General features: G+C 49.1%; 1 protein-coding gene across 1 annotated transcript in view; it reads left to right on the plus strand.

Annotated features, from left to right (window-relative positions):
* Positions 1–15135, plus strand: part of LOC311236079 (alpha-tectorin-like) — a 56719-nt gene that overhangs the window by 17383 nt on the left and 24201 nt on the right. Inside the window, exons 5-6 of the mRNA XM_084323675.1 lie at positions 5692–5811; positions 8949–9133. Of these exons, the coding sequence (XP_084179801.1) occupies positions 5692–5811; positions 8949–9133 (305 nt within the window). The remainder of the gene's footprint in view (positions 1–5691; positions 5812–8948; positions 9134–15135) is intronic.

Raw genomic sequence — 15135 nt, forward strand, 5'->3', positions numbered from 1 at the left:
CGGGAAATGCAATTGATTAACAAAAATACCTTAAAGGAACGGAGCGAGTGGGTGGGGAGCGGACAAAACCTCACAGTACCCCCCCCTCCACGGGAGCCACCCGGCGACCAGGCCGACCCGGCTCGCCCGGATGGGCACGATGGAAGTCGGTGATCAGGCCGGGATCCATGATGAGCTGGCGGGAGACCCAGCTCCGTTCCTCCAGACCGTACCCCTCCCAGTCCACCAGGTACTGGAACCCCCGATCCCGCCGTCGAACGCCCATCAACCGGCGGACCTGCCACTGGGGGTGACCGTCCACCATCTTGGGAGGAGGTGGATCCGGAGCAGGAGGCATCAGGGGACTGAGAGAGACAGGCTTAACCCGGGACACATGGAAAACGGGGTGAATGTGCATGGACGCAGGAAGCTTAAGACGCACCGCCGCCGGACTGAGTACCTTCAGAACCTCGAAAGGTCCGACGAACCGGGGGTTAAGTTTCTTGGCCGAGGACCGAAGTGGGAGGTCCCTCGCGGAAATCCACACCCTCTGCCCAGGGTGGTACGTCGGCGCAGGAACCCGGCGCCGGTCAGCCCCACGACAGGCGCGCTCTGATGACCGGAGCAGCGCGGTCCTGGCGATCTCCCAGACCCGACGGCACCGGTCGAGGTGGTCCTGTACGGAGGGAACTGCCACCTCCGCCTCCTGTGCAGGGAAAAGAGGGGGTTGGTAGCCCAGGGATACCTCAAAGGGTGAGAGGCCGGTGGCGGAACTGACCATGGAGTTGATGGAGTACTCGACCCAGGGAAGGAAACGGCTCCAAGAAGCTGGTCTCTCGGCAGCCACACACCGAAGAGCAGACTCCACACTCTGGTTCATCCTCTCCGTTTGTCCGTTAGTCTGGGGATGATAACCAGAGGAAAGACTGACCGTTGCCCCCAATCCCTTGCAAAAAGCCCGCCATACCTGGGAAGTGAACTGGGGCCCCCGGTCCGAGACGACGTCCTGGGGAAAACCATGGAGGCGAAACACGTGGTGTGTCAGGAGGTCCGCCGTCTCGGCCGCCGAGGGAAGTTTGGGAAGGGCCACGAGGTGAACCCCCTTGCTGAACCGATCCACCACGGTCAGAAGGCACGTGTTCCCCTGGGAGGAGGGAAGACCTGTGACGAAGTCCAGCGCCACATGTGACCAAGGACGGCTCGGAATGGGAAGCGGCTGTAATAGCCCGGAGGGTGCCTGGTGGGAGGCCTTGCTGCGGGCGCAGACCGCGCAGGCCAGTACGAACTCCTTGACGTCGTTCCTCATGGTGGGCCACCAGAATCGACGAGCCAGGAAGGAGAACGTGCGATGAACGCCCGGGTGGCAGGCGAACCGGCTGGTATGGCCCCACTGGAGGACCCGGGACCGGGCAGAGTCGGGGACGAAGAGACGATGAACCGGTACATTGCCTGGAGCGCGATGGAAGCGTAGGGCACGCCTTACCACCCCCTCAATGCCCAAGGTGACGACTCCTACCACCCTGGCCTCTGGGAGGATGGGAGTCGGGTCCTCAGTGGTTGGAGCCCCCTTGGAGTGTAACCGGGACAGGGAGTCGGCCTTCGTGTTGCAGGAACCAGGGCGAAACGTCAGCGAGAAGTCGAACCGACTGAGGAAGCTGGCCCATCTTGCCTGCCGGCCATTGAGGCGCTTGGAAGCACGGATGTACGTCAGGTTCTTGTGGTCCGTCCAAATGGTAAACGGCTCCTCGGCCCCCTCTAGCCAATGACGCCACTCCTCCAAGGCAGCCACAACCGCCAGCAGCTCCCGATTGCCGATGTCATAGTTCCTCTCGGCAGGGAGGAACCGACGCGAGTAGAAGGCGCACGGATGTACCTTCTGGTCCGTCGCCGACCGCTGGGATAAGATAGCTCCCAGTCCAGTATCCGAGGCGTCCACCTCAACGATGAACTGTCTCTTGGGGTCTGGATGGAGCAAGATCGGGGCGGAAGTGAACCTCTTCTTGAGGGAGCGGAACGCAGCACACGCCGCTGGGGACCAGTCGAACGGCAGGGCGGGAGAGGTCAGTCTGGTAAGCGGTTCCACCACTTGACTGTAGTTCCGGATGAACCTTCGGTAGAAGTTGGCGAACCCGAGGAAGCTCTGTAACTCCTTCCAAGAGGTGGGTTCAGGCCATTCCTCCACGGCCTGGATCTTGCGAGGATCAGCTCGGGTCAAGCCTTTCTCCACGATGAAGCCCAGGTAATCGACGGAGTCGGAGTGGAATCGGCACTTCTCCGCCTTGACGAAGAGCCGATTGTGGAGGAGGCGCTCCAGCACACGGCGGACATGCTGGATGTGTTCCTCAAGGGTCTTGGAGAAGATGAGGATGTCGTCTAGGTATACTACCACAAACTCCTCCAGCATGTCACTAAGGACGTCGTTCATGAGCGCCTGGAATACCACCGGAGCGTTGGTGAGGCCGAACGGCATCACCAGGTACTCGTAGTGGCCCCTGGGAGTCTTGAAGGCGGTCTTCCATTCATCGCCCTCACGGATACGGACTAGATGGTAGGCACTCCGGAGGTCCAGCCTGGTAAAGACGGTAGCCTGGGTGAGAGGCTCGAAAGTGGAGTTCATGAGAGCTAGAGGATACTTGTTCTTAATGGTGATCTCGTTGAGCTGGCGATAGTCGATGCAGGGTCGAAGGTCCCCGTCCTTCTTCCCAACAAAGAAGAAACCGGCCGCCACAGGAGAGGAGGAAGGCCGAATGAGTCCTGCTTCCAAGGACTCAGAGATGTATTGATCCATCGCCGCCTTCTCCGGGACGGTCAGACTGTAGAGGCGGCTGCCAGGAAGGGGAGCCCCTGAGCGGAGGTCGATGGCACAGTCGTAAGGCCGGTGAGGCGGAAGGGCCTGAGCCCTGGACTTACTGAAAACCTCCATGAGGTCGTGGTACTCTGGGGGTATGGTCGAGAGGTCCGGAGGCGGCTCACCAACGGATCTCCGCGGCGGGGGACAGGACGCCGCCTGAAGACACTGGGCATGACAGGAGGAGCTCCAGCCCTTGATGGTACCGGAGGACCAGGCGATGTGGGGCTCGTGCAGCGCGAGCCAGGGCCGGCCCAGGACTACTGGGACAAGAGGGGATCTGGTGATAAGGAACTGGAGTCTCTCAACGTGGTTACCAGCAATGGTGAGCAGGACAGGGCAGGTGCGTTGAGTGATGTCAGCCAGGCGGTGTTGGTCCAATGCAAATACCTCCAATGGCCTCACTAGGTCCTCAAGTGGAATGTTGGCCCGGGTAGCAAACTCTCGTCTAGGAAACTCTCGTCTGCCCCCGAGTCAATGAGTGCCTCCACCGTGGCCCGTTGGTCCGCCCAGGCCAGGGTGACGCTCATCAGATGGCCAGGTGGTGCACGGCTCTGGGAACGAGAAAAACGGCTCACCAGGATCTCCCGGGGTCCCGGCGAGCCTGGTCTTTTGGCCGGGTGGGGCAGTTGGCGATACGGTGTCCCTCCCGACCGCAGTAGAGGCAAAGGCCGGTCCTGAACCTCGCCTCCCGTTCAGCTTGGCTCAGATGAGAACGTCCCAGGTGCATGGGTTCCTCCTCGGGTACCGAACGGGAGGGAAAAAAACCACCAGTCGTGTTGGGAGCAGGGCGACCAGCAGTACCGTCACGAGTACGGGGGGTCCGGAGTACCTCTGGAGGTCCCTGTCGGGTTGTCTCACGTCTTCTCTCCTGGAGGCGTCCGTCGATGCGAATGGCAAGGCTGAACAGGTCCTCGAGGGACTCAGGTTCCTCACGGGTCGCGAGCTGGTCCCTGACTGCGTCGTTGAGCCCCCTCATGAAGGTAAGACGAAGTGCTTGGTCGTTCCAACCGCTCTCCGTAGCCGCCAGTCTGAACTCCAGCACGTAGTCGGTAACCCCGCCGCTGCCCTGCCGGAAGGTACCCAACCGGGCTCCAGGGTCCAGACCACGGGCTGGATGGTGGAAAACCCTGCGGAGCTCAGCCACGAAGTCTGGGTAGGAGAAACAGAAGTCTGCCTCCATTGCCCAGGAGGCAGTGACCCACTGGGCTGCCCGGCCTGAGAGCAAGTTAGTCATGTAGGCCACTTGGGCTCCCCTTGAAGTGAAACGACTGGGTTGATGACAAAAAACCAACTCACATTGCATGATGAATGTGGCACAATCCTCGAAGTTACCGTCGAACAGCCGTGGTTCGGAGAGACGGGGCTCCCGAGGTGCGGGATCGGGAGGAGCGGGGCCTGCCAGGGCTGCGGGTGATGCTCCGGCCAAGGCTCCTGAAGGAAGTGGGGTTACAAGCAAGGTGTTAACGGTTTCACTCAGCGTGTGTAAGTGGAGGAGAATACTTGACTGCTGGCTAGCCAGAGCGCCCAGGGACCCCTGAATAGGCAGGACCTGCTCTCGGAGTTCCTGTACAGCAGCCGCAGCCCTGTCTAGCTGTTGGCTGTGTTCCTTGGTTAACTCTATCTGGACTGCCAATGCTGTTCTGACTCTCTCTGTGTCGGCTGGGGTCGTCATGGTTGGATCGTAATGTTAGGGTTTGTAACCGACCACAAGCGCAACGGCACAAGATTGAATTAGGTGGAGAACAGAACAAACGGGGAATCTGGCATGTGAAGAATGTTTGCGGCTCTGGAGATTCTCCCAGAAGGTGACGGTGAGGAATTTGCTTGTGACGTCTGAGCCGCTCTGCAGATCCCCCCAGCATACGCTCCAGGTGGAAACGGAGAGAGAGAGAGAAATCCCAGTTAGCTCAGCGCACAACAGAAACAGAGAGGTGACTGATCCAAAACAAATATCCAAGTGACTTGATCTTCGGTGTGATACACACAGTTAGCAGAGTCCAGAGAAAAAACAATACGGTAATCCAAGGTGTAAATCCAACAACAAAAAATAGGTGAGAACAGTATAACAAAAACGGGATCTCTTCGGTGTTTCACAAACACACAAAAAACGAGTGATCCAAAAAAGAACTGTTTCCAAAAACTCACCAGAGCGCAACGCGTAAAGCGGGCAGATAAACGAGGCATAGCTTCGTACGGGGAATCAGGTTCTCCAACAGGGATACTTCACGAGAGTCCTGGGGAGCAACAGACAGCAACGGGAAAGAAAGGCAGATGCAGGGAATATTCAAAACGATCCAACATCGATATTAGGGAGATCAGGGTATATAAAGCCACAGGACGCTAATGACAAGCTGTGACAGCTGCGGGATGAAATTTATCATTGCTCCAGAAGCGTGTGGTGGGGAGAGCACCAATCAACACGGCATCTTACAGGAAAGAAGCGTGAGGCGGGAAATGCAATTGATTAACAAAAATACCTTAAAGGAACGGAGCGAGTGGGTGGGGAGCGGACAAAACCTCACACTTACAAGTTTTGTACAACAAGACAGCATGAAGGGTACAACTCTATCATCTGAGTAACAATGTTCATCAAAGTGTTGAGTGCTACAGTGTAGGTTAGTATATTAGGACAAGTGCATGACAGTAAGGTTAGTTAGGGTTAGATATTCTTTTTATATATATTTTCTTTCAGATATTGATTGAAGAAGTGTGTCTTTAGTCGTAATATAATGTAATTAATGTAATGTAATATAATGTAATGTGATGTAATCTAATATAATGTAATGTAATCGAATGTGATGTAATATAATGTAATCTAATATAATGCAATGTAGTGTAATCTAATCTGTCTCCTCCTCCAGCCGAGTCAGACCCCTGTGATGCTCTGAACTGTACGGAGGACGAGTGGTGCGGAGAGAAGAAGGGCGTCTACGGCTGCTTCTGTGACGAGAACCACCATCGACCCAACAACCAGAGCTACGGTACAGTGAGACCCAACCAGAGCTATGGTACAGTGAGAATAACAACCAGAGCTATGGTACAGTGAGACCCAACCAGAGCTATGGTACAGTGAGACCCAACCAGAGCTGTGGTACAGTGAGACCCAACCAGAGCTATGGTACAAACTGACCCTGGAACCTCCAGACTGAATAACAACCAGAGCTATGGTACAGTGAGGTACAGCTTTGGTTTTTAGGTGTCTAGTCTTGAGCGAGGATGTAAAAGCTTTGACAGGGCAGGCGCCCCTGACGACGGCGGGTAATGTATTCCACAGGTAGGGAGCGCGGTAGGCAAAGGCTCTGTGGCCGGCGGATTTCTTTTTTACCCTAGGGATCGATAGGAGCCCCACATTCTGTGAACGAAGAGCACGAGCGGGCGAGTATCGTATAATGAGATCGGATAGATAGAGCGGTGCGAGCCCATTCAAAGTTTTGTAAGTGAGGAGCAACCCTTTAAAGTGAAATCTGGCCTGGATGGGAAGCCAGTGTAGGGAGAACAGAATGGGTGTGATATGATCACATTTTCTAGTTTTAGTTAGTATCCGTGCAGCCGCGGTTTTATCTGTGTTAAGGAGCAGAACATTTTGCGACAGCCCATTTTTATTGGCAAGCAGACATGCCTCAAGATTTCGTAGAGGAATCATTCGGCTTAATAGGTAGTAGTGTTGTCAAAAATATCGAAAAATCGATACATATCGATTCTGAATATTTAAAACGGTTTCAATACTCATTTGCCAAAATATCGATACTTTCTGCAGTATCGATACCAGCTGGCTTGCTCGCAGTGTTCTACCGCAAGTTGTTGACAGACAGACACACGCTGTTGCAGAGCACGCTTGCCCCTCCTCCTCCTCCCCCTCAGAGACCAACAGACACACGCTGCTGCAACCCTCCCCTCACAGACCTCACAGTTTGTCAACAAAGATTTCAGCTCCGAATATGGCCAGTGCAGAGCCTCCGCAACTTGTGCTTGTGGATAAAGAAAACAGCAGAAGTGCTGTTTGGAAGTACTTCGGGTTTGAAGTAAACGACGAAGGAAAAGCTAAAGATGCCACGATGCCCATTTGCAAGTGTTGTTACAGAGCAGTGCCAACGATACAGCTATTAGCTAACGTTAGCTAGTCGTTCCTCCGTTAGCTTATGCTAGCTAGCTGGCCACCTTTATAATTACTTCATGGAAATGGAGTAACGTTAAGTCGAGTTCATACTACACTAGTACACGTATGAACTCGACGTCACATAACGTTAACGTTACCCCGTTTCCATGAAGTGTTTAATTAGCAGCAATCTTGTTGAAAATGTAACGTTAATAAATGCTCCGAGCATAGCTCCGGAGAAATCTCTCTCTCTCTCTCTCTCTCTCTCTCTCTCTCTCTCTCTCTCTCTCTCTCTCTCTCTCTCTCTCTCTCTCTCTCTCTCTCTCTCTCTCTCTCTCCGTCATGAAAATTGTTGTAGTTGTTGTTTTAACCAAATAAAAAGCAGCAGCACTATAGCATAACTGAGTAATGTTTGCTATGTATTTCTTTCTTTAGGGGAGTTTGTTTCACAGTTTTAGCATGATGTTTTATAGATGGCTAGGTTAAACAGGTTTTTGTTTTTAAGAGGGGTTTGATTTAGATTAGATAATTTAGTTATTTTTAAATGTCTGATCTAAAGATAAACAAAGGGTTTTAAAAGTGTTATATTTATCTTCTCTTATAGTATGTCAAGTTAGACCGCGCTCTCAAGATACGACACTGGGTGCTGAAATCCCATTAAGTATTATATAAAAGAAGCAGTGAAGCCAGACCAGCACTCTCAGGTTCAAAATTTAATGGCAGCCTGAAACAAACATGTTTCGGAAATATGTATTCCTTCTTCAGTGTTATAGCTTGCCTTCTCTTATAGTACCAGAGAGAAGCTGAGGAGAATCAACCAGCAACAAAAGCAAAATTTGTTAAAAATACATAATATAAAAAAAAAATAAAAAATTGGTATCGAAAATGGTATAGAATATCGATACTTTTAAAGGTATCGTATCGAAGTCGAAATTCCAGTATCGTGACAACACTAATAGGTAGTAGGGGTGTAACGGTACACAGAAGCCACGGTTCGGTACATACATCGGTATTGGGGTCACGGTTCGGTACAAGTTCGGTACAACAGAATATTTTTTTATAATTATTATTATTAATATATATATTTTATTTTATTACATTTTTTTATTTTATTTATATATTATATTTATGATAATTATTATAATTAAATAGAATAATTTTCTATAGGCTTGCCGTGGTAGTCAGTGATACTGGTGTAATTCTGTGTTCAGGCATCCACTTGCCTACTGCCCCTTTAACAACGTATCCTTGCTAAGTTTCAGTTTCACTTCTAGAGAGAATTTAACTTCACGACGAGACTGAATACTAGAGAACAGATGACATATTACAACAATGGCAGAGGATTATTTGGATTTAAACACAGTGGAGCTCAGATGATCTGTCCGGAAAAGTATGTTTATTTTTTTTATTTGATTGTGCCTGTGAGTCCGGCGGGGGAGAATGTTGATGTGTTTGTTGGCGTGTGTGTGTGTGTCGGCGACGTGTGTGTGTTTCTTTCCATTGGTTTCATTTGGTTAACGTTATTGGGCGAACAAGAAAACGACCCTGCAGCTGTTCCAATGTAAATGTGCCTTTCTCCGTGCACTTTCGCCCGCTCTGAACTGAAGTCGGGACTCGGTGTGCCGCGCGCTGTTCTCGCACGGACCTCGCGAGTGCCTGTATGTGTGACTCGTGTGTTTGCGCTGTGGGGCGCATTCGTCGTATGGCACGCGTACCGCACCGTGACGGCCGTACCGTAAATTCGCGCGACGAATACACGTACCGTTACACCCATAATAGGTAGGTATAATTGGGTGTCATCTGCGTAACAATGAAAGTTAATACCAAATTTGCGTATAATATTGCAGAGGGGTAGCATATAAATGGAAAATAGCCCAGGACAGAACCTTGTGGGACACCGCATTGCACTGTGAAGGTCTCAGATGTTAAATCATTATAGTATCATCATGTATGGTCTTATTAACACCAGTCTGCTCTGACCTTGAGGATTCTAGTGTAACTGTCTCCTTGTCCGTCCTCTAGACTCATCCATCACCTGCTCCAGCAGCACCGGCCTCATGTCCGTGTCTCGCTGCCAGCTGTTTGAGGCCGGATTCCACCCTGACGTGCTGCACCTCCAGGACTCCTCCTGCAGGGGGTCTCTCCAGGACGGGCGGCTGCTGTTCAACTTTGACAACGAGGACAACCTGTGTGGGACAGTTCTCACGGTACGGTCCACAGTTTAGAATAGTGTAGGCCAGGGGTCTCAAACTCAATTTACCTGGGGGCCGCTGGAGGTATAGAGTCTGGGTGAGGCTGGGCCGCATCAAGTATTAAAAAAAAAGTACAACTGATCCAATCTTCTCAATCTTTAGCAATAATATTTCAGAACATTAACAGTTCTTCAGAACATGAACGGTTCTGCAGAACATAGGCTTCTCAGTGGTGTCAGTGGACTCATCCACAGCTATGGAAATGCACTGTGCATTTTTTTTTATTCTATCACAAAGCTGTTTAATCAAATCACCAGCCAGTATTTCAGTTATTCTGGTTGCTGTGCGATCTGAGGGGGATTTGCTTTTGTTTGCCTTCAAACATGGTCTCCATCACTTCAGTCATACATTATTTTATTATGTATGCATCAGAGAGAGAGAGAATGGCTTCTTGCCACTGAGTGAGGACTTGGTTGCTTTTTCTCGTTGCGACATAGATTTAACAATAATTCTGCTTGCAGCTTGATATGATGATTTCATTCCATTTATTTTTGTGGTTCTTAGCACTGAATTTTGAGGAAAGGTTGCATTCAAATTAGAGTTGTTCCGATACCAGTGCAGTGCAGCTCAATACACACAATTTTTGGGGGGATGCAGACCAGAGAAGTACTTTCGTCTCGTTTACATCAGGGTCCCCCATTTTCAATTCATCAGGACATCCGTTTAGTTTGCATGCTTGCTGCTGTAAAATGTCTATAAATATATCTATCTATCTATGAAAAGGCATATGAATTGAAGACCACACTATGAATTGAAAATGGGGGACCCTGATGTAAACAAGACGAAAGTCTTTCTCTGGTCTGCATCCCCTTAACAATTGTGTGTATTGAGCCGTACTGTATTGTACCCATTTTGCAATCTGTTAAATAAAGTTTTCATTCATTCACCAGTATCGGAAATTCTAGCCTCCGATCGCATTTATCTCCTGCGGAGAGTGATGATTATAAAATCAACGTGTTTTAAAGTGTGATGCTGTTTGTTATTTTAGCAGCAGATACACTTTCTTAAATTCTATTGTCCCCGACAGAGCGTGTGACGGGGAGCTCGGACGGGATGTGTTTCACTTGCTGGTGTTATTATACTGTAGCATTAACAGCTGAAAAGCTAGCTAGTTGGAACAACATCCGCTTTAACGTTACATCAAATCAGATGATGGCCTGTCCTTTCTCCAGGACCTGACACTATCCGTCTATCAACAATAATGCACCCACGGTGAATCGTATTTAAGTCAAGTAGCTACTGACTAGCGTTAGCTGACTAACGTTATCAAATGGCAATGCGGGGAGACGAGCTAGGTCAGCTAGCTTAGCTTGCTAATGGTACCTTGGCTAAAGTTGGTGCTATTCATAATCCAGCAATAATGGCTGCAGACCTGCAAGCAAAGTACAGTAAGTTCCAAGTGCCAAAGGATAAGAGTCTGAGGCGGAGTCTCAAAAGAGAATGTTGAATATTTATTTTGCTTCGAAAATCACAACATGATAACGTTACTTACTACTAGCCAGAGCCTCTGCGACTGCTATTAGCTTACAGACTGGGTGTAGCGAGTGCAACACCGTCTAACGTCCGTGCGGATCATTGGATCTGCAGTGCCGCAGCCCCATAATCGTCCAACTCTCGCGCAACGACTCTGCAAACAGTTGCGCGCGGGCCGCATTAACACTACACTTTGATGTCAAGTAGGGGGCCGCAAAATATCATCCCGCGGGGCGCAAATGGCCCGCGGGCCGCGAGTTTGAGATCCCTGGTGTAGGCCATGTACATTTTCAGTTTGTGACCCAAATAGTTGTGGACCCATAGTAGAAATGGTATCATATGTCAAGTCAAAGGTATATTCAGGGATGTAAAGTACTTGAGTAATTGTACTTCGTTACAATACTTAAGTACATTTAAAATGCAGACCTACAAAGTACAAATCTCACAGGTCCAACTATTTGAATTAGTACATTGGTTTCTCTGGCTGAACTAACGTTAACGTTATTAATCCTGCTGCCGCGCTTTATTTAAAAACAGCCAATAAAATCCCCATCAATGGAAAATGAACCCGGCAATACCCATGCTGATTGGTCCTTGTGCAAGACTAGATAGCGGGGATCTTTGATTAAACACCTGCTATCAGAAGAATAGACAGTCAGAAAAAAAGTCTTTACTTTTACTTTTAGTCTTTACTTTTAGTACTTAAGTACATTTAAAAGTAGAAACTTTTTACTTTTACTCAAGTGTGTCTTTAGCTATACTCACGATTTTGAGACGTACCCATATTTCACTTAAAAGTATAATTTCTGGGTATTTTCTACACCCCTGGGTATATTTTAGGCAAAACATGTTTTCCATAGCATAGCTACAATAAAGGAAAGGAGGGTTAGTATTAGGGATGGACAAAAGTCAATAATTACTATATGGTGACTATCCAAACATACTGCAGTCACCGAGAGACTAACACAGGGAAATAATGGTACCTGCCAGACGCGCCGCTCGCCACATAACCACGGATCCAGGATACTGTGTTTGGTTAGTTTATTGTAGTTAAAAACAGTTCATATAGTATCATAAAATAGAATGAGTCACGGTTTGATTCATCATAGTGTAGCGTACGTGCGGTCAGCAAAGTGTGATTTCCCCGTTCACTCCCTCAACGTTACTGTCCCAGAAACACGCCGGTGAACAGCTGATTTTACTACTACGACACCACGTGACCCATTTGTGAATGACGTGACCCTAACAACCCGAGTTGTGTATACCTTTTTTGTGCGCAAGGAGTTCATAGTTCATAAGGTCTTGATACTCTTCTTAAATCGAACCCCCCCCCCCCCAGAATCAAGTAAATCCAAAATCGTGGGAAAGAAGCGAAACCTTCATTTTTTTTTTTTTTTTAATTAATAGTTTGAAACACAAAACAGCTCAACATAAATACAGTACCATACAGACAAAACTAAACTCACAAACAATAAACAATACAATACAGTACATTACAGACAAGCGAAACCTTCATGACTCTGTCGACTCCTGAAGAAGGCAAATCTTCGTCACAGGTCTGCAGAGAAGGCTGGTCCGGGTCTTAATCCGGACCTGTCGCACAAGTCCGTTCTTGTCTGGCATTGGGATGCGTCGGACATCTTGAGGATCTGCGTGACTCTGTTCGCTACAAAGATGCGAAACCTTGATGATTCATTCTTGATGTATTTCAGCACAGAAGTACTGTCTGACCAGAAAACACTGTCTTGCAGCTGCAGTCTTAGCTCCTTCCTCCATAGCTTGTCCATGCAAGCTGCCACAACAGCCGCAGTCAACTCCATACGTGGGATTGTCACAGGCTTTAAAGGTGTCACCCTGGATTTTCCCATTACGAAGGCAATGTGAGTCTGAGATTGGTCATTGCGCAACAGCAGGTAGGTGGCGGTACCGTATCCTTCCTCACTTGCGTCGGCAAAGTGGTGCAACTGGGCGCTGGTTGCTTTTCCAAAGTTGGGCGGTTTTAAACATCGTCTGACACGGAAGCCCTCTAACAGATGTAACTCTTTGAGCCAGTTGACCCACTCCTGTGCCACAGATGTTGGTATGACATCATCCCACCCTAGCCCCTTCCGGCATAGGTCTTGAATAAGCCTCTTGGCTGTGAAAACCACAGGGGACAAAATCCCAAGAGGGTCATAGAAAGAGCTGACAGTAGAAAAGATTCCTCTACGTGTCAGTGGTTTGTCCTGAAAGGTTATACTGTACTCAAAGGTGTCAGACTGGACACACCAACGTACTCCCAATGCCCTCTCAACTGGTAGGATGTCTTGGTCCAAATCCAGGTTTTTAACCTCTTTTGCTCTTTCCTCCTCTGGTATTGCCGCCAGCACACGGCGACTGTTACTCAGCCATTTTGTTAAATGGAAGCCTCCTTTGGCACAGAGGGTTATAAAGTCCTGATAAAGGGATATGGCTTCATCCTCCGAGGCTATGGAAGCAAGACAGTCGTCAACGTAGAAATTGTGCATGATGGTCTCAAACAGTTGCTCACTGAAGAGCTGTTTGTTATCTTCGGCACATTTCGGGAGAGGAAAATTTGCGCAGCTTGGTGATGATGTTGCGCCAAACAGATGGACCACCATCCGGTATTTGACTGAATCCATAGGTTGACTGAAGTCCCTGTTGGGCCACCAGAGAAATCTGAGCAAGTCCGTATCTGCCTCTGGCACTCGAACTTAATGGAACATGGCCTCAATGTCAGACATCAGAACAATGGGCTCTATCCTAAACCTGGTCAAGACTCCAACCAACCCGCTTGTCAGGTCAGGTCCTTGCAAGAGATGTGCATTGAGCGATGCACCCTGGAATGATGCTGTACAATCAAAGACGACGCAGATCCTTCCTTTCTGGGGATGGTATACCCCGTGATGAGGGATATACCAAACCTTGCTGTCACTTCGGTCCAATCCTGTAGCTGGCACTTTCTCTGCGTATCCACTGGATATCAGGTTGTCCATAAATGCAGTGTAGTCCTTATGGAATGACACGTCCCTGTTAAACCTCCTCTTCAGGTTGAGGGTGCGCTGCTCTGCCACTTTACGATTATTGGGCATGATGATAGTTCTGTCCTGCAGTGGCAATCCAATGACATAATGGCCATAAACCAGTTTCACAGTCTCATTAGCCATTTCCAGAAACTTACAATCTTCTCTTGACAGCCCTTGCAGTTCATCCTGGCCGTTTTCAGGGAAGTCTGTCTTGAATTGTTGGTTCCAGAGCTCGTCAAGAGTGACAGCAGAGACTCTGTTAACGCTGACTGCAGACTGAGTCTCAGAATTGTCACTGCCATCTCCTCCAAGTGGTCCATTTACAGTCCATCCGAGCATCGTCTTGACTGCATATGGCCCTCCATCCACGCTTCCGATGACTTCCAGTGGTTCTAAGGCTCTGGGAACGTTCAGACCGATCAACATCTCCACGTCTGCATCAATCTGTGGCAGATAGACATGCTTCAGATGAGGCAATTTTTCCAGGTCTTGCCGTCGTGGGATGTTACTTCGATTGACAGGCATTTGATGCTGTGCAAAGATCTTGGGAATTGCACAGTACTGGTCACTGTCCAATCCAGCGACTTCCAAGTCAGATGCAATGCAACTGTCAACCACCTTTTCTTGGCCCATGGTACGTAGAAGGATCCTTGTTTTCCTCCCAGAGAGTCCCAGTTTATCCATCAGACCCATTGTGCAGAAGGACGCTGAGCTCCCTGGGTCTAGAAAGGCATAGGTTTCCACTGACCTTTGACCTTTGCTTGATTTAACCTTAACCGGTACAATGGCGAGTTTGCAATCTTGATCACCGGCCCCAGTGAGACCACCGGTATGGATTTCGACTAGAGCTCTGTCCACTGCCCTGTCCGAGTTGATCCTGCCTTTCTCTGCATCTCCATTTTCTTTAGAGTGGATGTGAAGCAAGCTGGGGTGTCGTGAGCCACATGTCTTGCAAGACAGATGTTCCCTGCACTCTCTGCTGATGTGCCCAGTGCACAAGCATCCAAAGCAAACTCCATTCCTCTTCAGGAACTCCATCTTCTCGCTGTGAGCTCTCCTCTCCAATAGAGTGCATGACTCCATTGTGTGTCCACCCTCTTTGCAGAAAAGGCAAGTCTTCTCATATCCAACCTTAACTTTGTTTTCCCAATGAGCATCCCTTTCAATCTGGGAATACGGTGTGGCAAAACTACTCCCTCTAGCCTGAAGACGAGGCACAGGTCTAGCTCTGCCACTTTCCTTGAAAGCCCCCACCACTGGAGCATCTTGTATATCTCCAAATACAGGGTCTGTAGCGATTCTCACCTCACGCTCCATAAAAATCACAATATCTGTGAACGTAGCACGTTTGCGATGTCTTTCCTGGATGTTACATGCTTCTGTTCGCCATTTGTCCCTCAGCTTGTAGGGCAACTTCTTGATGACAGCAAGCATGTTTGCAGATGTGTTTAGGTCACA

This window comes from Notolepis coatsorum (genome assembly GCF_963971535.1).
Source record: "Notolepis coatsorum genome assembly, chromosome: 10".
NCBI lineage: Eukaryota > Metazoa > Chordata > Actinopteri > Aulopiformes > Paralepididae > Notolepis > Notolepis coatsorum.